Below are 27,446 nucleotides of genomic sequence, written 5' to 3'. Positions count from 1 at the left end.
AACAGAACTCGACAAACACGTATGTGTTTGTGTATGTGTTGATAAGTTATGTTCAATCTAATAGAAACTATAAGGATTAAGTAATTAACATTATGTTAATAACTTTGGTGTAAACGCTGTTGACATGTATTCAAGGGTAATATTTACAAGAGACGGAACAACATTTCATATAAATATAGGGCTGATAATCATCAGCAAACTTGCGGGAACAACCTGGGGTTGTGACATGAATGCCCTTCGAACATCAAGTCTTGCACTTCTGTACAGCACAGGGGAGTACTGCTCTTCTGTCTGGGCTCGCAGCAGACACGTTGAGAAAATTGATACAGTTTTCAATGAAACTATGAGGAAGATTAGTGGGACATTGAGACCAACAGAGACTGAGTGGTTGCCTGTGCTTAGTAACATCATGCCTCCAGATCTCAGAAGGTTGGAGAAGAAGAACAAGTTCATTTCCCAGTTACAAAACATTCATGAGGATCTCCCAGTCTCAAGAGATTTGGCTAACCCTCCACCAAGGCGCCTCAAGTAAAGAAGATACTTGAGACTTGACGAGCAAGAGGAAATTAGAAGTGCAAGGGAGTTATGGAGACTGAGATGGTTGCAGGGAGAGGTCAGGAACAAAGGCCTTGTGGATGACCCTAATGACATTGTTCCTGGCACCCAGCTGAGACGTAGAGAGTGGTGTGGCCTTAACCGGTTCAGGACGCAGGTGGGAAGGTGTGCTGAGCTGATGACAGCATGGGGATACACATCTGATCCTCTGTGCCAATGTGGACAAATCCAATCAATGAACCACCTTATATCTGAGTGTCCACAATACTCCTATCATGGAGGGCTGTCGGCCCTCCATGATGCTGGAGAAGATGCGTGTCAGTGGCTCCAGAACGTTCTAAATTCTATTAGTATTTGAAATATTAAGTTTAAAATTATGTTTTTTTTTCTAATTTTGGCCTATGTATGCATATGCATATATATATATATATATATATATAGGGCTGATAATAATTTTTTAGTACAAATCTCATCGAAACTGACCAAATCTTGAAATTTCATAATTTTACAAACGTCTAAGGAAAAACCTAATCCACATTGCTATGTGTGAGAACACAAAGACGCTGTCTTTGTCGCCGTGTTCAGGCTACCGTCAACCTATCACCGATTCTAACTTGTTGTGACAACCCGATTACAGTTTCGGCCACCAGAACGCGTTGTCACCACTTTTGTTAGTTTGGCGTTTTGTGCCACTCTGACGCTGTCTTTGTCGCCGTGCTGTTGTCGTGGTCAGGCCACCGTCAACCTATCACCGATTCTATCTTTTTGTGACAACCCGATTACAGTTTCGGCCACCAGAACGCGTTGTAAGCACTTTTGTTAGTTTGGCTTTGTCTGCCACTTTGACGCTGTCTTTTTCGCCGTGTTCAGGCCACCGTCAACCTGTCACCGATTCTATCTTGTTGTGACATCCCGATTACAGTTTCGGCCACCAGAACGCGTTGTCACCACTTTTGTTAGTTTGTCGTTTTGCGCCACTCTGACGCTGTCTTTGTCGCCGTGCTGTTGTCGTGGTCAGGCCACCGTCACGCTGTCACCGATTCGTTGTTGTTGTCGCCGTCTGTTGTTGACTGACGGTTGTTGTTTGCTGTTGCTTCTGTTGTTGATTGATGTGATGTTGTTGTGCAACTGCAGGATCCACCTGAACAGAGGTTAGATTAGATTAGAGTTCTTCATTTATGTAAAATATAATATACAGTATGTGCAAAAAATAATGACCCGATTTTGAATAGCTATATTCACTAGTAGTTCTGTGAACAGTAGACCTCACGCAGTATTCTCATCCACAAGTACCTGATTGAAACTATAGACTTTATGGAAATACAGCAATAGACTGGCTTCTCCACACATCTGTGTAATCACTTGTCAGCTGATTTATGATGAATAATTCTATAGTCTATACTCACGCAGTATTCTCATCCACAAGTACCAGATGTCAACTGTTTTCAAAGGTTGAGAAACTCAGTTCACGTTTGATTTTGTATTTCATATGATATAATTCATCCAGTTCCGTGATGATCTTTCTATCTGATGAAAATTATTTTTTCTAGCATCAAAAATATTATAATTTCTCCAGCATTATTTAGTTCATTAGTTTATTTTTATTCACCTATTAAATTAGTTTTTTCGAATGTGAGAATATTGATACTGATGGGCACGCATAATAATACCATGACTGCAAAACAAAATATTGAAACCAAAGACCTTAAAGCTGCGATTAGACCAAATTTATTTGAAAAATGTTAATAAATCAATCCTTTTAGATTGAACATGACTTATCATATGCATGATAAACATATGTGTTTGTCAACTTCCGTTCAATCTAATAGACCCTATAAGGATTAAGTTATAACCATTTTGTTAATAAATTTGGTGTAAACCCAGCTTAAAGATGCATACCTCTTTAATGTATTTGATTGAAACTATAGACCTTATACAAATACAGTAATAGACTGGCTTCTCCACACATCTGTGTAATCACTTAACACAATTTATGATGAATAGTTCTATACTCTGATTTTTACTCTAATATTGGCGTATGAAGGAGGCTCCTTTTTCCTTTTATATTATACTTGCAAAATTTCCAAAAACCTTGTATATACGTCGACACGCAATTAGAAAAGGAACATACCTGTCAAATTTCATGAAAATCTATTACCGCGTTTCGCCGTAAATGCGCAACATAAACATTTAAACATTAAGAGAAATGCCAAACCGTCGACTTGAATCTTAGACCACACTTCGTTCGGTCAATTAGGAAGAAGTTCTTAACACAATCAAATTGCATACTTAAATACTCACAAAATATTGGAGTTTGCAAAAATCCATCATAAATGCTGAATATGTGCTTCATTGGCTGCACGGACCACATCACGTCTGTGGCTTAATTCATCGCAAACTGAGCATAAGGTGTCTTCTGTCACTGAGGCTACAGCCGCTCATATTCAGGTTTTAAGTTCATTAATGTCACGAGGTGAGGAAAATACGTAAACATGTTGTTTAACATGAAACAATCTGGTGTGGTACACTCACACAACTTTCCTTGCTCATTGATCTATAAACCTCATTAACGAGGATAATTTAGGAAATAACATTATGCCGATTGGCGGCTAAATACGTAATTAAAACTACGATTATACTATTGTGATTGTGTTCAGAGTACATTTTCCTTTGTTTGAATTATGAAATTTGAGGATTTTTTAAAAGTTGTCAAAACAGCTGTTCTACAAATAAAATATCGACATGTGTTTTTTGAATAAACTGTTCTACCTACCTACCTCACGCACGAGAAGGAGGTTACAAAGTATATTTCTCAAGGATGGGGTGAACCCCCTGTTAATTTCTCAGGGAAGACTCATGCCAGTTGATAGAGCTGATATATAACTATACAGAGTATGAATTTTAAAAAAATCGGTCGTCATTTTTGAGAAAATCGTGATAGAAATTTAACAAAAATCATTCTTCTCGGGAATATTACGGAGCTCCTGCAATTTTCCCAGAAATGAGACTCATGTCAGTTGATAGGGCTTATATATAGCTATCTAGGGTATAAATTTGAAGAAAATCGTTAGAGCTGTTTACGAGAAAACCGTGAAAAATATGGTTTTTTGGCCATTATCCGCCATTTTTAATTGAATTTCTTATTGTTGGATCCTCATGGTATAAGGACCTAAAGTTTAAAATTTCAAGTCAATCGGTTAATTAGGAATGGAGTTATCGTGTTCACAGACACACACACACACACACACACACACACACACACACACACACACACACACACACACACACACACACACACACACACACACACACACACAGACCAACACCCAAAAATCATGTTTTTGGACTCAGGGGACCTTGAAACGTGTATAGAAAACATGAAATTAGGGTACATTATTTTTTTTGGAAAGCAATACTTTCCTTACCTATTGTAATAGGGCAAGGAAAGTAATATTATATTGGTCTTACCTTGTCATTCATTTCCGGGAAAATAGTGCTCATATTGAAGTTGGCCAGACTGTTGGTGCTGGACGATGATGCAGTGAGGTTGGCAGCACTGCTATTACAGTTAGCAGCTGGCAAGAAATTCGAATTTGATTTTGCAGCTGGTGGGAAATTCGAATTTGATTTTGCAGCTGGCGGGTAATTTGAATTTGATTTTACAGCTGGCGGGAAATTCGAATTTGATTTTGCAGCTGGCGGGAAATTTGAATTTGATTTTGCAGCTAGCGGGAAGTTTGAATTTGATTTCTGACACCCTTGGTTTGTTGTAGGGGATGACATAGTTGTTGTTTGATAGAAAACCCTTGAACTAGCTGGTATCAAATTGTTATCTGGTTTTAGGTTAGGTTTTGCCTCAACATTTGAAGGATAGAAAACACCTTTACTAGCTGGTATCAAATTGTTATCTGGTTTTAGGTTAGGTTTTGGTTCAGTATTTGAAGGATAGAGAACAGCTGTGCTGGCTGGTGTCAAACTATTATCCAGTTTTTGGTTGGGTTTTGGATCAACCACGGTTGATGAATAGAGACTGGTTGGAATTAAATTGTTGGCAGGTTTTGGGTTGGGTTTCACATTAGATTTCGCTTCAACATTTGCAGATTTCTTATTCAGCGCTGGAGGGAAAAGATAGGAGGGTGGTGCCGTGGAATCGAACAGATTCATCTGGAAATCAGCAGCTGACTCAGCAAGAAAAGTTGTTGATGCTGTCCCTGTTGGCTGCAGGTTATCCAAGGTCTGTCCAAAATAGTTCTGATAGGATGGGATTGGTTGATTGCTACCGTAATCACTGCCATGATGATATTCTGTAGCTCCAAACAGATTTGATGTTGACACACCAAATGATGGCAGATCACTAGAGTTATGTCCAGCCATTTCAAAGCATGTGCCATAGTTCAATGATGTCACTGATGAAAACTGATCAACACTTGCTGCAGAAGCACCATCTTGTACATTGCTGATCAGGGATTCAGCGCTATACTTGTTACTGCTTTTGAAAGTTGAAGACGACTTAGTCAAAGGGAACCTTTCATTCTTTTTAGTAGCAGTTGAACAACTATTCACATTATGACTTGAACTTTGTGACCACAGGGATGTTGGCAAACTAACTGGAGTTGACCCTGTACTGCTTTTAGCCACAGATGGTATTGTACTGTTTTTAGCAACCAATGTTGAACTGCTAGGTGCAAGAAACGATAGACCTGTATCATTAAAGTTGTTGTTTTGCAAATTTATTTCGCACTTTCTTGTTGTTGAGTTGGCAACACTTTTCTGCTGCATTGCTGATGGATCCTTTGGTTTTTGATTTGTGGTTGCATTGCCATCAAATGGCAACATGTTCTGTTTCTGATTTTTGGTTGCGCCATCAGAACTCAGCAGGTTCTGTTTCTGATTCGATGTTGCACTATCAAATGTCAACAAATTTTGCTTCTGGCTACCTTCAGTTGACAACAAACTATATCCATCTCTATTCTGTGGATTGTATGTATTCTTGGCATTTATCAGGGGCTGGGAGTTAGTTGTAGAACCTTTCTGTGGCATAGGCATAGTGTTACATTTGTAGTCAACCTGCTTAGCACTGTTTGAGCCAGCAGTGATCTCTGGATAGTATATGTCAGGTGCCATAATATTCTGCACATACTTGTAGTTATTGCCATCTTGTTTCTTATTAGTTTTCACTTGATCAACCAGTTGACTGACTGACAGAAAGCTACTGCCTCCACTTTGAGGTTGTTGATGAGACACATTGGGCCCTGAAGATGTTTTGCTGGTATCTGCAACAACACCAGACCTTTGTCCTTGATTTGGAGCTGGATTCTTGGAGCTTTTGGCATCAAACTGTGCTGATGTAGCATGGGACTGTGGATTGCCCATGGCAAAGTTTGTAGGTTTTGATGGAGTGTCCAAGAAGTTTGAAGATGGCTTGGAATGCATGTCAAAGATATTTGATGAAGCAGTCACATCAAATGTGTTTGATGGCTTTGATGAAACATTCAAGTCAAATGTGCTGGATGGTTTTGATGTTACATTCATGTCAAATATGTTTGAAGGTTTTGACGATGCATTCATGTAGTTTGAAGGTTTCCCCGACATGTTGAAATGAAAATTTGAAGGTTTTGCTGATGTATTTGTCTTAGATTGTACATCAAAGATGTTTGATGGTTTGGATGATGCTTGCAAGAAGTTAGATGACTTTGAAGTTGGCACTTCTGTGGAGAAGGGTGCTGAGGATTTTGGTTGTACATCTAGGGAGTAGCTTGAAGATTTTGTAGGCATATCCAGATGAAAATTGGAAGATTTTGCTGGTGTTTCAGGCAATTTAGATTGCACATCAAAGATGTTTGATGGCTTTGATTGCACATCAAAGATGTTTGATGGTTTTGAGGGTGCTTGCAAGTAGTTTGCAGATTTTGAAGATGGCATGTCTGTAGAGAAAAGTGCAGATTTTGGTTGCATATTATCCTGACAGTAGTTTGATGATTTCACAGGAGATACATCAGTGGTATTATTTAAAGATTTCTGATTGTTTCTGTCTTCAACTTCTGGAAGGGTTTGGAAGATGGTTGCAGTTGTGTTTGAAGACATTCTGTAGTCACCGTTAACTCCTGGTGTTGAAGGACCAGTGTTTGTGCCTAGTGCCAGATCCCCAACCAATGTTGGCAATGTGGAAGGTATTCCCAAGCCATGGTTGTCAAGATGTGACAACAGTGAAAGTGATGACTTGGAAGTAGGCCATGAGTAGTGCAGTGCTGATGATGAAGATGTTTGTGCCTGAGGATTTGCAGTTGTTCTAGTGATGGAGCCATCAGTGCCACACAAGGTTTGGGCATCAGAGATTGGGAAATCCATTCCATAGAACATCTGTGAGTTTGTAGAGTATGTCGGTTGTAGACCACCAGTGATGATTGGCGCAATGAAATCCAGAGCATCTTTGTGTGGTGTGAACATCCTGTCTGGTGGAATGAAAGGTGCTGATGCAGTGGAAGAACTTCCAACTTCCAGAGTGGATGTTCTAGGGTCTGGCATTGTCATCCAGTTGACAGACATGCGTGGTTGAGATGTCTTCACAGTCTCACTACTGCTGCCAACTTTGCCATTTGCCGGTGTGGTTGTTGTTGATGTGGTGGCACCACTGCTGAATGTGAAAACAGATTGATTTGCTTGAGTTGTGGCACCACTGCTAAATATTCCAACAGATTGATTCACTTGAGTTGTGGCACCACTGCTAAATATTCCAACAGTTTGATTTGCATGAGTAGTTGCAGTGGTACTACTGAATATACCAGCTGTTTGATTTGTTATAGTGGTAAAGATATTAGTGTTTTGATAGGTACTCTGTGCTGGGAATAGCATTGTACTGTTGTTGAAGCTGTTATTCAAAGTTGTTGAGAGTGATGGGGGGAAATAGGATGATGATTTAGACATGACAGAATTACTGTTATTCTGGTTCATCCCTAGATCCGGGAAATAAGTAGAAGATTTTGATGAGGTAGCATTACTTGTAGCACCTTGATCCATTCCAGCAGTCTGGCTAGTTTTGATTGAGGCATTATCAAACATTACTGGTTGCTTTTTGTTCATGGGATTCCCTCCCACATAGAACTTGTTACCAATGGAGCTGTTATTACTTTTTGAAGTATTCACCGATTTCGTTTGAGCAGCTTGTGATGTGACTATGCTACCACACTGGTCCACACCCATCAGATCTTTGGAACTGGTTACTTTTGGAGCAGTACTGAGTGAGTCTTCAATTGTTGAAGATGAATACAGTGATTGTGGGAATCCGATAGCTTGAAAATCACTTGCACTGGAGAAAGCACAGGAATAGGAACGTGTTGTTATAGGATTTGAAGTTGTTGACGCCTGGGTGTAGATGAAATTTGCTGGTGCATCACTCTTGCTACCCAGCTTTGTACTACTTGCAACCGGTTGTGAGACGAAATTGCTGTCACTTGTGTCCATACTTTTGTAGCTCGACAAGTTCCCAAACATGCCAGCACTTGTTGAGTATGATTGATCAGATGCAAACACATTCTTAGATGCACTGCTAGTTGGGAAATGATTGTAGCCCGACATGTAGTTAGTTTGAAAATCGTCAAAGTTCTGTAACTGCATGCTGGGTTTCGGATTCCAGTTGTTGTAGGCATTGTAACCCAATCCACCATCTTGACTACCATAGGTTGTAGCGGCCATTTTGTTGTTCACATCTCTTGGATTGGACACAAACGAATTGTTGATATCTCCTCCATAATTGGAATCTACAAATTTTGGTGCCACTTTCTTGTATCCACTGTTGTAGTTATAGTTTTGGAACGAGTTTGCTGACATATAATCATAGTTCACATTTGTGTAATGTGATTGGTAGTCCTGAATTTTGTTGGTATGATCAGCACACTTTTCTCCCAAACTGTTTGAAGGTTTTGCTGAATTCAATGCTGATATTGAATAGGCAGAAGAAGTTTGTTGTTGGTTAGGCATTGCATTATTGGCTTTGTTTTGGTCAGTATGGATACTGTTCATGTTCTTGTTGCAAGGATTCTTAGTCATTTCATCTGTATTCATCGCCAAATGCTGTTCTACACTGTTGTAGTTGTTCAAAGTTTGTAGACAATTTTGTCTGCCACTTGTGTCCAGAATATTGGGGTCTCCCAGAAGTAGACTATCAGTGGCATGATGTACAGCATCGCTGTTGTCACCATCTATGAGCATTTCCGAGTTTTTGGAGTTGGAAACTAGTGGAAACGCATCCAGGAATGCAGCAGTAGGTGACAGGGAGCCATGATGTTGAGATCCGGGTGGCACTTGCAATGTTGAGAAGATGTCATTGGAGAAGTCACTATTTGGCAGTACCAGGCGAATGTCATCCAAAAACGTGTTGTTCTTCTCTTTTTGCTGAACTGACTTGAAGTCCTGTTTCTTGTCATTCTTTGGTGGATGGTTCTTTGAGGGAAACAAAACTGTCTGCTTCTCAGAAGGTTTGGAATGTTGAAATGGAACCAAACTGTCCTGAGTCATTAATGGATTGGCTTGATTCTCAGGAGGTTTAGAATGTTGGAATGGGACCAGAGTATTCTGTGTTGATGTGGTAGGATTATCAGTAGGTTTGGAATGTTGGAACATATCTGAAGCATTCTGGATTGATGTTGATGCCATCATATCCATGTTGGTCTGATTATTTTGTAGCAGAGAACCATCAACAGTCACTGATGTGCCAGTAGATTTCTTAGTATTTGTAACACCAATATTACCAACTTGCTTGTTGGATTTCTGAACCATGTTGCTTACACCACCACTATTACCAACCTTCATGGTATTTTGAGCCACATTGTAACCAACTTGGAAATTTGTAGCTTTCCTCCTATTTTGCATGGCCCCTCTTCCATAACTCTGTGGATATTTGGTGACAGGGTTGATAGTTGTTTCCAAATCTACAGTTTGACAGCTGGAGGTGCTCTTCATTTTGAAACTGGCGGCCATTTTTCTGACACAAGTCTTGCCAACATTAGCACTGCTACCAATCATTGGTCCCTTACTGATGTCATCTGTCTGCTGTGAAACTGTTTTCTTCACAACTTTTCTGGTGTTTTTATTTGGGTTTGTCATCAAAACTTCCCTACCAGCCTCCAACTGTACCGTGGATTTATCTTGAGGTAACACTTTCCGATTACCATACAACACCTTGGAGGTGCTTCTTCACTGGAACTTGTATTTGTTGACATATCCTTCTTTATCTTACCACCGACATTTTTCACATCACCACTAGTACATTTTGCAATCGCTTCCCCAGTCGGCATTGTTTTGGATGTGTTCGCAGCAACATGTTGGTTTTGTGATGACTTTGGAAACTTTTGTTGACAGTCATGGACTTCTGACACTTTATTTACACAACAGTTGTCACACTGTTTCACAACAGATGCATAGCCTAGTTGGAAATGGTTCAATCCGCTGCTATTTCCTCCACTTGGTTTGTTGGGTTTTGCAGTTTCACCATGTTGTGGGATGTTGGGGTTCCACTGGTTTTGTGGCTGAGGATTCAATATAGGGTTTACAGTCTTCTGTCTGCTGACATTAACTTTGTAAGAAACAATAGGTCTTTGTTCAGTTATAATTGACATTTTCGAACCACTCCCAGAAGGCAAAACACTAGATTTATTGGCAAAACTCGGCAAAATTCCAGATGATGTGGTGGCAGTTGACAATGACACACCAGCACCAGATGTGGATGAAAGTGTATGATAGTTTAAGAAATTTCTGTACACATTTCCTGATTGGTTTGATGTATTGATCACATTTTGATATGCAGCAGAATTGGTAACTGAAGGTAGCGAGTAATTTGGCAAAACACCAGAAGGTGTACAAACAGGTCCCGATGATTCAGGTAGATTCAGGTTAGAAGCAGCCATTTGATTCTGATTTGTAGAGAGACTGGTAACCATTGGTGTTGAAAAAGATGTACAAATTGAAGAGCTTGCAACTATCTGGTTCTCTGAAGATTTCAAAAAGTTTTGATTTGCAAATGCAGGCAGTGAACTGTTCACAACTGGAGATCCACCAACTTCTGCACCACTATTATTCCAAAACAGGTTGGGCGTTTCCAAAAATTTATCTCCGCCCATGTAGCTTGTGGACCCAATTGTAGATACAGAATTGCTTGAAATATTGCTGACACCAAAACTGGAATGATCCTGATTTTTAGAATTAATTCCCATAATAGGGCTGTGTTCCATCGAAGGTTTCCCATGTAGTTCAGTATAGGTGAGCATAGTTTTCTGGCCACTATTCTGTGGAAAATGGAAATCATTGTTATCGATTTTGTTCTCAATGCTTGTTTGAGTTTGAATTGCAATTTTTTCTGGCCTGTTACTGAGTTCAATGAAGCTACATTTTCCAATTTGATTCAATGTTGTTCCACAAAACTATCACCATTCTTTTTCACATTTTGATTACTTGTTTGCATCTTTACTGCAGTTTCTTTTGCTACTGTGCTGTTTTCTTCAAGTCTCCCACTCACTTTGTTCACAACGTGTGATGGGATCATACCATTTTCTGAGAAGCTTGGATTTCTACCAAAATCATCTTCAGTATTTTTACTTTGAACAGTTTCTCTAGCACTATTTGTTGTCATGGACAGGTATGACATATTTGTATTGATTGTGGAAGATATATTGAAGTTTGACACTTTTTGCAATGCTAGATTATCATTGGTGGGATTTACTGAGGAAATGTAAGGGTATGATGTAGGTGTAATGTCTTTGATAGCATCTCTATGACTTGAGTTATCAGGGAAACCAAGTAGCTGAGATCCCTTCTGGTTTATGCTACCCAAATAATGTTCCATTCTGGAATTTTGAACATCCAACACAGTATTGTTTTCACTCACATTCCCAGTTTGGTAACTGTCTGGTAATTTATCTGAAGCAGCTTCTGGTAAAAGCAACATACTTGCAGATGTATTAGTTTTCTGTAACTGAGTCTGGTTATCTGTAATATTTTGGCCAACCAAGTTCCCAGTGTAACACTTGTCCGATAATGTTTCTTTATTTTTGGCAACATTTTCTAGATGTGGTTGATGATTGACAGGGTTCTTTAATGTGTTCCCAATACCCAGAACAGTTGATTCAACTGTTTCTTCACAACGTTTGCCAACTAGTTTCATTTCAACTGGATTAGAAACCGATGATGCAATTCCTTGTTGCTGGTTAACAACTGGACAATCTTTGTTCTCATTTGGGTACATCACTGTTTTCTCCACACCATAGTTTGAAGAACAATTTCTATTAGTGGGCAATTCCAACTTTTGGCCAATATTTGTGTTTGATTGCCTTCGAATTTCAACTTGAGAACATGAAGGATCCGGAGTTTCTTGGTGAGGGATATCTGTAGAACCTGTGATCATCTGTACATCTTCTATGTTGTTGTTGACTGGACCTTCTACAGAAGCCATGATAGAATTATTATCTTGATGAAATACATGTCCATGCATGGAATCCTTATCAGGAGCATCAGATAGATTTTGTTGGTCCAATGTTTTCAACTTCTTTGCAGGTGGCATTACTGAACCATCAGCTGGTCTTTTTATTTGTGGCATATCCACTAATAAACTAGGAATTGGCCCATCATTTTCAGTATCATCATTATCATCAGACATTGTATCCAACCCAAAATGGTCATTACAATCATCATCATCATTGTTCCCAACATTCAACACATTATCATGTTTGTTCACATCTGGATGTGTTCCTTGTTCTGCGACCAGACTTTGGTTCTGATTCTCATTTCCCTTTTCAAAATCTTCAACAACCTTTTGCTTCCTGCTATCACTGACCACTACCTTCATACTACTGCAGGCTTTATCTTCCTGGACTTTCTTTACAGAATCTACAACCTCTTGTTTTTTCTTATCGCCAATCGATACCTCAACACTACAATTTTTGTCAATCAACTTTGTCGAGCTGCTCACTACCACTGAATTACAACCACCATCTTCTGATTTCCCTTGAACAGTTTTGAAACCTGATGCCAGCTTCAAATTCCTTGATGAATCATCCATTTCTTTGATAGCTTTTGAACTTTCCCCTTCTTCAATCCTAACTGAAGATGTTTTGTCTGATGTTGATCCTTCCACACCAGTTCCTGTATCAGTCAAAGTTGTCATATCCAGGTCTTGATCTGTCAGTTCGATTGAATCCCCTGGTGTTTCAGTTCGAGCAGTTATCATGTTATCAGGGTTAGCAGACAATGCTTCAGGTCCTCTCAAACTTTCTAAGACTTTAGTTGTGGAAGTATTGTTTTCCAATACTTCAGTTGAAGAGGTGTTGCCTCCCAATACTTTAGTTGGAGAACTTTTGTTTTCCAATCTTTGACTTGTGGAATTATTGTTGTTCCCCAATGCTCCAACTGAAGAAGTATTATTCACAACAGATTTTTCCAATGACTGTGTTTGATCATTGTTCATTTTTCTATTCATTCCATCCTTGTCTAATACACTTTCATTCCTGGAGATCTCTGTCTTTTTCCCATTATCCTGTTCTATTCTTCCATTAGATTTTACAACCGATTTATCTTTGTTTGTCTCTTGTTCACCCATTCCAACCTTGTTCATCACACTTTTATTTCTACAGATATTTGTTGTATTCTTACCATCACTGGGTTTCAAACCTTCTTCAACTCTATCAACCTTTGCATTCTCTACTTGTGTTGTTTTTGGGACTTCAACAAATTCAGCCACCTTGGTAACATCTTTCACTTTTGCGGATTCTGCAGAAACCACAGTTTTCTTCACTTTTCTGCTCCTCTGACGCTTCTCAACCACTCTACTCGCTTTCACCTGCATCTCCACTGTCCTTCTCACCACAAACTGTGTACCCACCAGAGGTATCGGGACTTTGTTGGCACATTTTGACAGCAGAACCCTCTTCTGCTGCCCTTTTTTCCCAGCCCGATTCACAGTGGTCCCATCTGCTTCAAAAGCCCTGTTCACAGCCATTCTGTCGGCTGCTTTGAACACAATTGGCTCAATCACTGGCGCACTGTTTCCAATCACAATAGTTGTAGGCGATTGATGGTTGATGATTTGAGGAACCGATTGATTGATCATGTGGGGAACTGATTGATTGATAACGTACTGTGGCTGTTGCTGAGGAACGGTTACTACTCGCCCATCAGGCAGGACAATCATGATTGACTGATTCACAGTTGGAGCGCCAAAGTTTGTCACAGTTACTGGCATGATACTCGGGTAGGGATTCACAACATGCACTGTTCCAGTAACTGGTATTTGGTTGGGAGTGTTGCCTGTTGTGGTAACAGTCACCGGTTTTGTTGTTGCTGGTATTGGATTGGAACTGTTGCCTGCTGTGGTAACTGTTACAGTTTTAGCAGTAACTGGTTTTGGAATAGAACTGTTACCAGCACTGGTTGCTGGTTTACCTTGAGAATTATCACTTTTAGCCCTTGAGGTTTCCTTGTTTTGAACTTCTGTCACAGTTGAATTACCAGAAGAGGAATTAGGTTGAGTTGGAACTTCTACTGAATTTGATGTTGCCAAACCAGATGAAGATGGAGTAGCTGCTACTTTTGGTGTAGTAACTGCTACTGCTGGATTACTCTGACTGGAATTAGGTTGAAGGGGAACTTCAATTGATTTTGATGCAGCCTCCAAACTAGATGTAGATGAGATTGATGTTGAAGTAACTGCTGCCGTTGATGGAGTAACTGCTACTGTTGTTCTAGTATCTGCTACCGTTCCTGGAGTAACTGCTACTAATGATTTAGGATTATCTGTTACTTCTGATGAATCTTCATTTCCAGTTACTGATTGGGAAGTTGTTGCTAATTGGTCACAAACTTTTCCACCTCCACCTGAATCCAAACCAATTGGGTATTTGCTAGGATCTTGACCATTCTCAGTACTCGATGACATCATATCCTTGGTTTCCATAGCAACAACATTCCTTGATGACGTCATATCACTGGTTTCCACAGCAACTACATTCCTTGATGACGTCATATCACTGGTTTCCATAGCAACTACATTCCTTGATGACATCATATCATTAGTTTCCATAGCAACCACATCCCTTGATGACGTCATTTCTTTCGTTTCCATAGCAACAACATTCCTTGATGACGTCATATCACTGGTTTCCATAGCAACCATATTTCTTGATGACATCATATCATTTGTTTCCATAGCAACTACATTCCTTGATGACGTCACATCACTGGTTTCATTAGCAACATATGACGTCATCTCTCCTGGTTCCCCAATTGCTGCATCTCCCACCAAACACTGACCATCATTCTTGGCAACTGGAGTTTCCAGAATTTCTCCAGGGCACAGAGGAGAATTGGATGAAAGGCTGGAAGAGGGTGACGAAATTGAGGAGGAGGGAGAAGAAGAGGGATGAGTATGAGGTGGAGGAGAGGTAGAGGAGGAAGCCAAAACACAGGCACTGTTCAGGGTAAACCCGGTGAGTTCCCTTAGAGGTGTATTGCAGAGGTCGACCACTTTTTTTATAGGGGACAATTCAGGGCTATCGGATGGGGTTGAAGGTTGTTCCACATCTTCTGACACTTCAGTTATGCTTGATGTTTTCGAATTTGGGGGGTTTTTGCTAGCTACAGTGCTGCCAACCTCTAGCAGTTGGTTGTTCTCTTTCTTCTCGGCTTTGTCTGTGAAAATTGAAACATATTAATTTGTGATTGAAAAGACTTAGAACGTTGTCAAAAATCCACTTTAATTAAATAAAAATTAATATTTTACAGGAGCATGCTTTCGTGTGTGCTCACACATCATCAGCTGTAGGTTACAGTAAAGTTACAGGAAGTAGAAAGATTCCAAATTAACAAAAACAAAAACAAGAGTCACTTGATCATTCTGACTAATTATCATTCCTATTTATAATTTATGATTTCAATTTTAATTCTAATTTATATTCTTAATTCTAACAAAATTATTAGACATTATATGATTTCAGCCTACTTTTTATGAAAAACTTTTTACTTATAAAACTAACATAAAGAAAAGCAAGAGCCACTTGATCATTGTAATTGATTGTTAATTCTAATTTTCTTAATTCCAACAAATTATTTGAAATTACATGAATATTTCACATGAAAAAAATTATAATAAAATAAATAGGTGTAAGGCAGTGGAATAGGTTATCTAAGTTAAAAAAATTTCAGAGTGGAAATTTGTAATAAAATGAAGTAATTGTGAAATATCATCATCACTGTTGGAAATACAAGAATCCTAGAAAACTACTGAAAATTGGGTTAACAACCTAGTCTAATTTTTTTTTTTCCTTAAATGTTCAATAAACTATTTTTTTTCCAACATGTTTAGATTTGGTTTGGTTTATTCTAGATGGTCTAGAATAAAGACCGTATAATAATAAAAAGACAGTTCAATAACAAGCCTTAATGATCATATTAACATATTCCCCTGTAATATAAGTAGGTTAGTTCAAGACCATCTAGAATAAACCAAACCAAATCTAAACATGTTGGAAAAAAATTAGTTTATTGAACATTTAAGGAAAAAAATTTAGACTAGGTTGTTAACCTAATTTTCAGTAGTTTTCTAGGATTCTTGATAAGTATTTCCAACAGTGATGATGATATTTCACAATTACTTCATTTTATTACAAATTTCCACTCTGAAATCTTTTTAACTTAGATAACCTATTCCACTGCCTTACACCTATTTATTTTATAATTTTTTTCATATGAAATATTCATGTAATTTCAAATAATTTGTTGAAATTAAGAAAATTAGAATTAACAATCAATTACAATGATCAAGTGGCTCTTGCTTTTCTTTATGTTAGTTTTATAATAAGTAAAAAGTTTTTCATAAAAAGTAGGCTGAAATCATATAATTTCTAATAATTTTGTTAGAATTAAGAATATAAATTAGAATTAAAATTGAAATCATAAATTATAAATAGGAATGATAATAAAATTAGTCAGAATGATCAAGTGACTCTTGCTTTTGTTTTTGTTAATTTGGAATCTTTCTACTTCCTGTAACTTTACTGTAACTTACAGCTGATGATGTGTGAGCACACACGAAAGCATGCTCCTGTAAAATACTAATTTTTATTATTAATTAAAGTGGATTTTTGACAACGTTCTAAGTCTATTCAATTATGGAAAAGTTCCACAACATCAACATTAACACTACAAACTTAATATTAATTTGTATTAAGGCTGTGCAAAGGCTAAAAATGAACTTCCTACTGGTGATATTTTTCAAAGTTTTTCGATTCGTATATCATCAAGCTATCAAAGTGAGAAAGTTTTCTTAGGAAAACATTTTTTTTTCTGATCATTACTTTTTGAGATATGAGCGCCTAAAGTTTCAATTTTTGGGACAGGACATTTCAAATTCGGTGAGAGATAAATCCATGAGACTTAGAGGATAGTTCTTTATGGCATTGTTGATCTGATAAAACAAAAATTTTCTGAAAATATCAATTTTTGAGAAAGTTATTCAATTTACCAAAATGACCAAATATAACTCAACTAAAAGTTATTTCTAGTCATTTTTAGTAAATTGAATAACTTTCTCCAAAATTGATATTTTCAGAAATTTTTTGATTTACTAGATCAACAATACCATGAAGAATCTATCCTCTAAATCTCATGGATTTATCTCTTACCAAATTTGAAATGTCCTGTCCCAAAAATTTAAACTTTAGAGGCTCATATCTCAAAAAGTAATGATCGAAAAAAAATGTTTCCTGAGAAAACGTTTTCATTTTGATAGGTTGATGATATACAAATCGAAAAACTTTGAAAAATATCACGAGTAGAAAGTTTATTTTTAGCCTTTGCACAGCCTTAATTATACAACATTTTACAATGAAACTACAAGATTGTTATGAATACTGATTGTTATTATTTATTATTTAACCATTCAGAATTACACAACTTGCAGAAAAGTACCACAGGCTTATAAGCCCAAAACGGTTCCAATTCTAATTTATACAACAGTCCAAATTTAGCTAGGTTATGTCTCACTTAACATTCTTCAATTACACACTCAATTTACAATTCAAAACACACAAGAACCATTTTTGAATTGAAAAATACTTTAAAATTAAATTAAATCAATCACAATTAATTAGAAAATTCTAAACTTTGAAAAACTATAAAATTTCGAGACCGAAAAGACAAACACACTATTTAGAACTTATCACAGCTGATTGTCAATAATTGTAGTTAAAAATGATCATTTATATTTCAAATATATTACAGGTAGGTATATACACAAAGAAAAGAAAAATTTTATTACTTGATCATAAATTTTCAAAATTGAGATGATATATTTTGGTAGTTCATGACGTTCCTACACAGCCAAGAATTTGATAATCAATTCTATCTCAAAAATATTCAATTTATTCATTCAATTATTCAGAATTACACAACTAGTCAAGGCAAATATTTCTATTGAATGGAAAAGACTAAGAAATTGTCAAAAAAAACCACTGATATATCACTGGTTTTTTGACAATTTCTTAGTCTTTTTCATTCAATATGAATAATTACCACAATATCAACTTCTCAACTACACAAAAAGGAAATATTTCTCATTATTTACAATAGTTATGGATCTTCATATTTGAGATTGACTATTCTGCTAGTTGATTATATTTCTTCATAACCAACAAACGATTTGGCTTCGTTGCGGAGTAGTTGGACAAAGAGAGAGCTATCTGCTTTGCCTGATGACAGACAAGGCTAGCAACACCAATGTCAAGTAAATGCTGGCTTCCAAACGCGCTTCTAACTATAGGTAGTCCCATCCACAATTTTCTACTCCCACCGTTTGTTTGGGTGTTAATCACCGCTTGTCAAGTTGAGTAGTTGAGACGCGATGATGCGTCATTCGTGAATTTCCTATCCCCTACCTGTATATAAGCCGATTCCTTCCGTATCAAATCCCCCACCAAACTTGATACAAACAACACTCTCTTCCGTATCAAATCCCCCACCAAACTCGATACAAACAACACTCTCTTCCGTATCGAATCCCCCTCAAACTTGATACAAACCACTCAATTTTTCAATGTTGTTTTCCATCACGAACTTCTTATTATTAAATCACTTTTTGCTATTAGGAAAAACGACTATCAGTAAGATATTTTACAATAAATGAATTAATCAATTTGAAATATACACCCAATTTAAAAGCAAACGACAATGTATATTAAACGAACAAACCAACTTCAAATCCCACATCCTCTTTGATTACCTTCTCAGCCACAACAAACCCAATAGACACCAATAGACACCAACAGACACTAATCCAATAGACACCAATAGACACCAACAGACACTAATCCAATAGACACCAACAGCGCACTAAAAATTGCCATCCTATCCTTCTACTTGTCTATGAGTACAACCAAGAAGATGGCGGACCTGCTGAAATATCTCGTCACAGTGAGTGATTAATTCATTTATTGTAAAATATCTGACTGCTAGTCGTTTTTTCTAATAGCGAAAAACCACCCAATTTCTTATTAATTTTGATACAAACTCATCTTCCGTATCGATACACGAATGACAAGATTTTCCTGCAAAATGTCAAGTTAATGAGTTGAGTAGTTGAGACGTGATGATGCGTCATTCGTGAATTTCCTATCCCCTACCTGTATAAGCCAGTTCTTTCCGTTAATATAATATTATAGATAGTAGGTTGTGTTTTATCGCTTACCTTTGCGACTATTGATGATTCGCTGCTGAACGGTTTTGTGTGCAATGTTGCCGTTCCACTTGATGTGCGGCTGCGACGTTGCCAGTTTGCCACCGGTTGGGAGTGTTGCCAGTTTGTCGTTGCTTGGCGCCGGCACAGGGATGTCGGCCATTTGCAGCAGTTGTGCCAACTGTTGGCAACGTCGCCGCAGTGTGTCTATGCGGTCGTGCAGGCGTGCCAACTCTGAAGCTGAAAAATAATTCATAAAAGTCAGAAATAAAATCACTGTAACACTGTAAGCACATTTCAATCGAAGTGTCAGTGAATAACTCTAAGGCCCGGTTGCACAACAGCCGGTTAAATTTTAACCGTGATTAATTTCATGAAAACCAATCAGAGAAGGCGTTTTTGAAAAGACAGCATCTCTGATTGCAAAAATGTTGTGCTTTTCAAGAAATTTTTGAAAATTTAGTTGACAAGAACTGGATCCATTCCAAGTTGCTCGGTTCTCTTCTTTCTTATTCGTTTCTTCAACTTCTACATTTCATTCTCATTTTTTTTTCGTTGGTTCTCTTCGTTGAATTCATGTTTTAATAGTAGATAACTTGCATAGCTTAGACAGTAGGTAGTTGACAGTAATAGACTTGAGTTAACAAAATTAAATTCGGCTAGAGATTGGGAACATAGACTACCTGTACCGTGGGATATCTTCTTATGCTATCTTTCCTTATTCTATCACCATAAATCATAGGCCTACAGTATCAACTCAATATGATACATTCAAAGTTTGGATGTTTTGTATCACATCAACTTATGGTGATGTGTATCAAGTTGAGATTATACTGTATCATAATAATAATAATAATAATATCGAGTGACCTGGCTGGCTGAGGTCTGGTGTCAGAGTTTTCAGGTCGCAACTGATCAATTTCAGGGCCTCTCACATCACCTAACGACTGCTTTTTAGGCAGCCGGGACCGACGACTTAACGTGTCTATCCGACACGGGAGTAGCCCGAGATAAATATCTTGGCCCGGGCCGGGATTTGAACCCGGGCCTCTGAATCATAAAGCCAGCATCTGATCCACTCGACTACGGCCACTGTATCATATTGTGATGTATCAACAGTTGTGTATCAAGTTGAGATGGAGATGTGTATCAAATTGAGATTATACTGTATCAACAGTTGTGTATCAAGTTAAGATTATACTGTATCATATTGTGCTGATGAATCAACAAAGAATAATCTCAACTTGATACACAACCCCATAATTTGATACAACACTTCCAAACTTTGAATGAATTCTACAACCATGGCATATCTTTCTATAGTGAGGTCCACGTTATAATGACAGTATTTGATAACTTTGGTTTTGCTATCCTTGTCTATCATTCAACAAAGCCGGTGGTACTATCCTTTTCTAGGTCCACAACAGTGCCAATTATGTTTTTGACAGTTTAGAAATATGATTAATCAATGCAGAGAATCGGCATCGCTATTCTTCTATCTTTATCCACTATCATTATAACGTGGACCTCACTATATGCTATCACCATAAATAATACAGTATCAAAACAATATGATACAGTCGATACAGTATCACCTCACATGATTCAGTATCAACACAATATGATACAGTATCACCTCAACTTGATACACATCACCATAATTCTATACAAAACTTGCAAACTTTGAACGAATTCTACAAACCATGAGATATCTTCTTATGCTACCTTTTCTCTATGCTATCACCACAATATGATACAGTATCATCTCAATTTGATACACATCCCCATAATTTGATACAAAACTTGCAAACTTTGAATGAATTCTACAAACCATGGGATATCTTCTTATGTTATATTTTGTCTGTGCTGTCACCATAAATGATACAGTATCACCACGCATGATACAGTATCACCTCAACTTGATACACAACACCAAAATTTGATACAAAACTTCCAAACTTTGAATGAATTCTACAAACCATGGCATATCTTCCTATGCTATATATTTTCCCCTTACTACTCTCACCCTAGACAGTGTCCCGTTCGGTATCACCTCCCTTGCAGCGAGACCTATCTCACCACGCATGATACAGTATCAACACAATATGAAACAGTATCATCTCAATTTGATACACAACCCCATAATTTGATATAAAACATGCAAACTTTGAATGAATTGTACAACTCATGGCATATCTTCTTATGCTATCTTTTTGCTATCTTTACTCTATACTATAGTTAGGTCCACGTTATAATGACAGTGGATAAAGATAGAAGAATAGCGATGCCGATTCTCTGCATTAATTAATCATATTTCTACACTATCAAAAACATAATTGGCACCGTTGTGGACCTAGAAAAGGATAGCACCACCAGCTTTGTCGAATGATAGACAAGGATAGCAAAACCAAAGTTGATCAAATACTGTCATTATAACGTGGACCTCACTATATCACCACAATATGATACACTATCATCTCAATTTGATACACAACCCCATAATTTGATACAAAACTTCCAAACTTTGAATGAATTGTACAAACCATGGGATATCTTCTTATGCTATAGTGCTCTTACCGAAGACAGTGTCCCGTTCGGTAGCGCCTCCCTTGCCAGCTGACAGGGTGTGCATCAGCTGATGGAGGTGCGTGATGTGGCCCACGGCAGCCATGAGGATGGCCAGCTTGCTCCTGACCCGACTCGGGTCGTAGTCTGGCAACAACTGATCCAGCTGGCAAAACGCCACATTCAGCTTGCCACGTCGTTCCCGCTCCCATTCTCTGTTCTTGCTGCAAAATTGAACAAAAATTTGAGATTAAAAATGGAATGTTTATAATGTTAATAATTAAAAATTAACATTATTACATTCCTTAATCACAACATCAAATTAATGATTGGGAGAGAATCAACAGGATAAACCCAAAACTGTTCCTCTCCCTAATTTTGATAAAAATAGTTCAAATGAGGTTATGAAAACACTTTTATAAAGATCACAAAAAATTACAGTCCAAATATACATTATACTAAAAAATTTGTATCTCGGTTGAACAGAAAGATGAAACAAATTATTATTACACTTGAAAATGCATTAATAAATTGAAAAATATTAAAAAGCTTGATAAATTTGAAGCCAGAAAAATCACAAAAACATTCACTATCAGCATATGATCGTATTATGATGTAATGATTGTGAAAAATTAAAAAGAAATATACTAGTAGTTCTGTGAACAGTAGAACTCGCGCTCGGTAAGTTACATTGACCTGTTGTTATGTTTTGTCAAAAATTAATAAATAATTTATCAATTTAAAATGTCTAGAAAAAATCCTAAGTAAACATAGAGCTTTCTGTCCTATCGTACCGTGACGTGTCGTCCCGGAATGTGAGTGTGAGCGCTGTTATCAGGTCTTGCTGCAACTGTCTACAACGTTGATAGAAATAATATGTTCGATGTTTTTGAAAGGGAGTATTATTGACCGAGCGAAGTGAGATCTAAGATTCAAGTCGAAGGTTTGGCATTTTTTTTTAAACATCTTTATTGCCCATAAAAACAAAATACAAAATAAAAACTTACAAAAGAAATATTCTAGATTATAATATTATGCTATTTTACAAATAAATTAAAATTACATGGCACCACCCAGCAAGGGCAAAACCCTGACCGCTGAGTGAGAGTATCAGCTGTTTAGACAATATAAAAATTTATTTAAGCTACTAATAATTAAAGCTACAAAAAATCGAAGTTCAACAATAAATTACTAGTAATTATAATATTTGACTGATGTCGAAGACAAATTTTTGTATCACCCACTTATTTATCTGTTCCATCCTCTGTCTACCCCTATTAGAAAGAGATTCTGACAATGCATTTGGCATGATATTTATTATTTTTGAGCTAAGATACCCCAATTGTCTTCGCATTTCTCCTAATGTTTTAATGTTTATATGTTGCGCATTTACGGCGAAACACGGTAATAGATTTTCATGAAATTTGACAGGTATGTTCCTTTTTTAATTGCGCGTCGATGTATATACAAGGTTTTTGGAAATTTTAAACATAATATTAACATAAAGAGAATTGCAAACCCGTCGACTTGAATCTTAGACCTCACTTCGCTCGGTCAATTATGAGTTAGTGATTTATTCATTGATTGGGTTTACTCGAAACAGTATAGTATTATGACTTTATCGATGAGACTCTAGTGATTATGTAGTTGAATTCAATAGGGAGATCCACGTTATAATGGCAGTGTTCAATTAGCAATGGTATTGCTATCCTTGTCTATCATTCAACAAAGCGGATAGCGCTATCTCTTTCTCGATTTGCTCTTTTTCCAGATCGTCTTTTAACAATGTAGAATTAATAAATATCGGGGCATCGAGCTTCGCTCGTTATGTTTATTTATTGATAAACAGAACACAATTCTCTAAAATGATCGTGTTTATATTTTACAGCTGGCTATTGCTATCAAGTTGAGATGGAGATGTGTATCAAATTGAGATTATACTGTATCAACAGTTGTGTATCAAGTTAAGATTATACTGTATCATATTGTGCTGATGAATCAACAAAGAATAATCTCAACTTGATACACAACCCCATAATTTGATACAACACTTCCAAACCTTGAATGAATTCTACAATGTCGGCTTATGAATTTTGGGGATGCGATATTTTGATTTTCCACAGAATCACTCGCTCACTTTTTACTATCCACAGACGACGAGAGTCTCAGCTGTTTCAGCCAAGGATGAATTATCCGTTTAATGTAGTTCAGCGAGTTTTCCCAAGGACGAGACCTAGTGCAATCGAATTTTTATATCATAAACCTACTATGTTCCAAACTTCGTGGAAATCGTTAGAGCTGTTTTCGAGATCCGGTGAACATAAATAACCCGATATAAAAATATAAACAGATATACAGAAATTGCTCGCTTAATATAATAGGAATTAACCAAATATTTCATATTTATTATGAAAATTCATTATAAGATTATTTAAAAATATTATTTCTTTCTTAATAAAATATAATTGATTATTTTAAACGAGAATGAACAGTTAATATTACATCAATAATCCTGTATCAGCTACCGTCTATAGAAGGCATTGAAAAGACAGAGGATCGGAACATTGGTCTCCTATCTTTCATCACTGCCATTATAACGTGGACCTCACTATAGCTATGGAAGTCTTTACACAGCCGTGAAAAATAAAAAACATGATATTTCATTTCATTTTCTATCATCCATTGATCACATATTTATTTATTAAAGGGGTATGTGGATTATTTGTCAATAGAGTTATTGATTCATAAAGTTACTATCAGGTAACCTGTGCTCCGCAAGGGTCTAATTGGAGACTTGACCTATTGAAATCTTGAAGAATTGGAAATAGGCCTATAACCATCCTCGGTAAATTAAGAATGTATATGCAAAATGTCAAGTTAATGAGTTGAGTAGTTGAGACGTGATGATGCGTCATTCGTGAATATCCTATCCCCTACGTGTATAAGCCAGTTCTTTCCTTTATTATATTATAAACTGGCAGGTAACCCGTGCTCCGCTACGGTCTCTCTACAGCACAAATAGATTGAATTTACTCATCTCCCAATAACTGCGATTTCTTATAAATCTTCCATCTTTGATACCTGGCTAGAATGGCTAATAACATCATAATTGAATGAAGCTGTTCAGAGAGTGCCTGTTGGCCGAAGGGTTAAAGCCGCTCCGCCGGCAACGGAGAGGATCCGGGTTCGATTCCCAGTCAGGGCCATAGTTTTTTGACAGTTTCATTATTCTAATTTCATTCAGCTATCTATTTGTTCGGTCAATATTTGCAGTAGCAGAAGTCCATCCAGATAAATAAGAGAGGCCCTCAACAAAAAGTTAAGTCTCATAGGCCCTGTTGCACAAAAGCCGGTTAAATTTTAACCGTGATTATCTTTATGATAGCCTTTTCAAAAACGCCTTCTCTGATTGGTTCTCGTAGAATTAATCAAGGTTAAAATTTAACCAGCTTTATCTAATTTAACATTTGTATGAAAGAGGTCAGACAGAGATATGACACTTTCTGGTAGGCCTAACCTTAGTTGTATTAATACAGCTTTCATTAGATATTTGAAAAAAGTATTATCATAGAGAAACAATAGCGTAAGTAGATATCCCATGGTATAGGGAATTTATGTCGCAACTTTTACTGTTATCTCAAGCCGATTACTCTTGATTATTGTCGAATTTTACTGTTTTGTTGGGGTGAGAGTGTATGAACGGCACAATATGAGAGACTACCAGCGTCATAAAGCTTCACAGGAGAGAACGAACTACGTGGGCTATCAGCTTGAGATAACAGTAAAAGTTGCGACATAAACGCCCTATACCATGGGATGTCTACTTATGCTATTGTTTCTCTATGGTATTATCTACACAGTATTAGTTATCTATTTCATTCACTCACTTGGAAAGAGTACATTGATATGTTGAAACATGTTTTGAATGAAAGTTTTTAAAAATGGGTACCGTACTTGGATTTTAATTTCCAGATAAATAAGAATAGCCCTTATCAAAAAGTTAATAAGTCTCATAGATTTGTATGAAAGAGGTCAGACAATATGACACTTTCTGGTAGGCTACCCTCAATCTTAAAACATGACAAATATCACCAAAAACCTGATTATCTATATAATAAAAACGAAATGGCACTCACTGATTGACTGACTGACTCACTCGCAGAACTAAAAATCGACCAGACCAAAAACGTTCAAATTTGGTAGGAATGTTCAGTTGGACCTTTAGAGGAACACCAAGAACGGATTTGGAAAAATATCCAAAGATACGCCCAAAATCTGCGTTTTCCAGCGTTTTTTCAGCTTTGACTTTCTGATGGAATGAAGCATGCTCAAATGTAAAATGCAGGCGAGCGAAGCGAGCCTGACAGCTAGTTATCAGTCAGTTCTAGAAACTAGAAATAGGCCCGTATTGGTTTTAACTGAGATACATCAGCTGTTGAGGTTTGAACCCCGAATGAAACATATTATAATAGATGCGTCTATAATCGTAAATTAATGTGATGGTGCATTTATAGCCTATGCACTGCCTAACACAAGAGAACTATGATATCAGTTTGGAGGAATAAAAAGATTCAAAGCGGTTTTCTTATATCTTAAAACTGTCAAAAACCCCTCATCATTATCAAATTGATACGTTAAACTTCATATAGTACAGTATACAATGAATTACTGCCAAATCTTTCGTGGAATCCTGTAATATTTGAAGCTAAACAGCTTCAAAAATGACATAACCACAAACTTGATTTTGTAGGTACTTGATTGGTAGGATCTCAATTTTAATCAATTAAAAACGGGGTTTAAGGGGAATAAAACAGCAAATAGACGGGAAAATATTAAGGGAACAATGATACTAGTAAATCTTTAAAGAGTTTGGTGGTTTTATTGTCTGTTTACAATAAAACCAGTGGTAGAATCCCAGAACTGACAGATCAGTAGAGTACTGTTTGTACTTCAAAACACAAACAATTTATTGACATTTATAGATTCCGAATGGAATCGTTTCCAACTTACATGGTTTCCTGTTTCCTCTTGATTTTTTCCTTCTTCTTGACTTTCATTTAATTCATAAACACGAAGTTTTGAAAAATAATTATTGATAATTTTTGTACAAAAAGGTTATGTACGTATTCTGTATTTGTCTGCTCGCCATTTTGTAACGCTATAATAGTTACAGCGGTGACCGCTAGGTGATAGGCTAATCTTCGATCCAGTTAACAATTTTTAATTTGAAAAAAGTGGAAAAATTATAATATTGATATCCTTATCATTCTGAATTTTCCGAAATGTCTTTTATTCATTTCGAATTAGCTAATTGGCTCATTCGGAATTGTTTATCAACGAAGAACAGGCTTGATTGATTCTACGTCAAGGCATTTGGCGGTTCCCAATTGTTTTCGAAAACGTACCTTCATGGATATTATTATGATGAAGCCTACGTTATAGAGACAGCACTTGATGTTGTTATACTTGTCTGTCATAAGGCAGAGCAAATAGCTCTATCCTTCTCAAGCTTCGCAACGTTGCCAGATTTTTTTAGAACCATGTATAAAAATAATAAATATTTGATCTCGAGCATGCGGTAATTCAGTATATTCAGTCTTTTAATGGCAGTTTC

At 37.0% G+C, this 27,446-nt stretch overlaps 2 protein-coding genes across 2 annotated transcripts; both read right to left on the bottom strand.

Annotated features, from left to right (window-relative positions):
* Window positions 1-1,056: 1,056 nt before the first annotated feature.
* Window positions 1,057-9,833, bottom strand: LOC111053772 (serine-rich adhesin for platelets). Its single transcript, XM_022340699.2, has 2 exons — window positions 4,024-9,833; window positions 1,057-1,696 (listed from the first exon to the last, which is right to left on the bottom strand). Exons 1-2 carry the CDS (start codon window positions 9,655-9,657, stop codon window positions 1,589-1,591), a joined length of 5,742 nt encoding a protein of 1,913 aa, XP_022196391.2. The 5' UTR covers window positions 9,658-9,833; the 3' UTR covers window positions 1,057-1,588.
* A 1,115-nt stretch (window positions 9,834-10,948) lies between these two features.
* On the bottom strand, window positions 10,949-26,983 carry LOC120354139 (mucin-22-like). The gene is made up of 4 exons (XM_039440458.1): window positions 26,843-26,983; window positions 21,845-22,056; window positions 19,280-19,507; window positions 10,949-15,228 (listed from the first exon to the last, which is right to left on the bottom strand). The coding sequence occupies exons 1-4, from the start codon at window positions 26,887-26,889 to the stop codon at window positions 10,952-10,954; spliced, it is 4,764 nt and encodes a 1,587-aa protein (XP_039296392.1). The 5' UTR covers window positions 26,890-26,983; the 3' UTR covers window positions 10,949-10,951.
* Between the last annotated feature and the right edge of the window lie 463 nt (window positions 26,984-27,446).

The sequence above is a fragment of the Nilaparvata lugens genome, chromosome 14 (genome assembly GCF_014356525.2).
Source record: "Nilaparvata lugens isolate BPH chromosome 14, ASM1435652v1, whole genome shotgun sequence".
NCBI classification, from domain to species: domain Eukaryota; kingdom Metazoa; phylum Arthropoda; class Insecta; order Hemiptera; family Delphacidae; genus Nilaparvata; species Nilaparvata lugens.
This window is presented reverse-complemented; position numbering and strand designations above follow the sequence as displayed.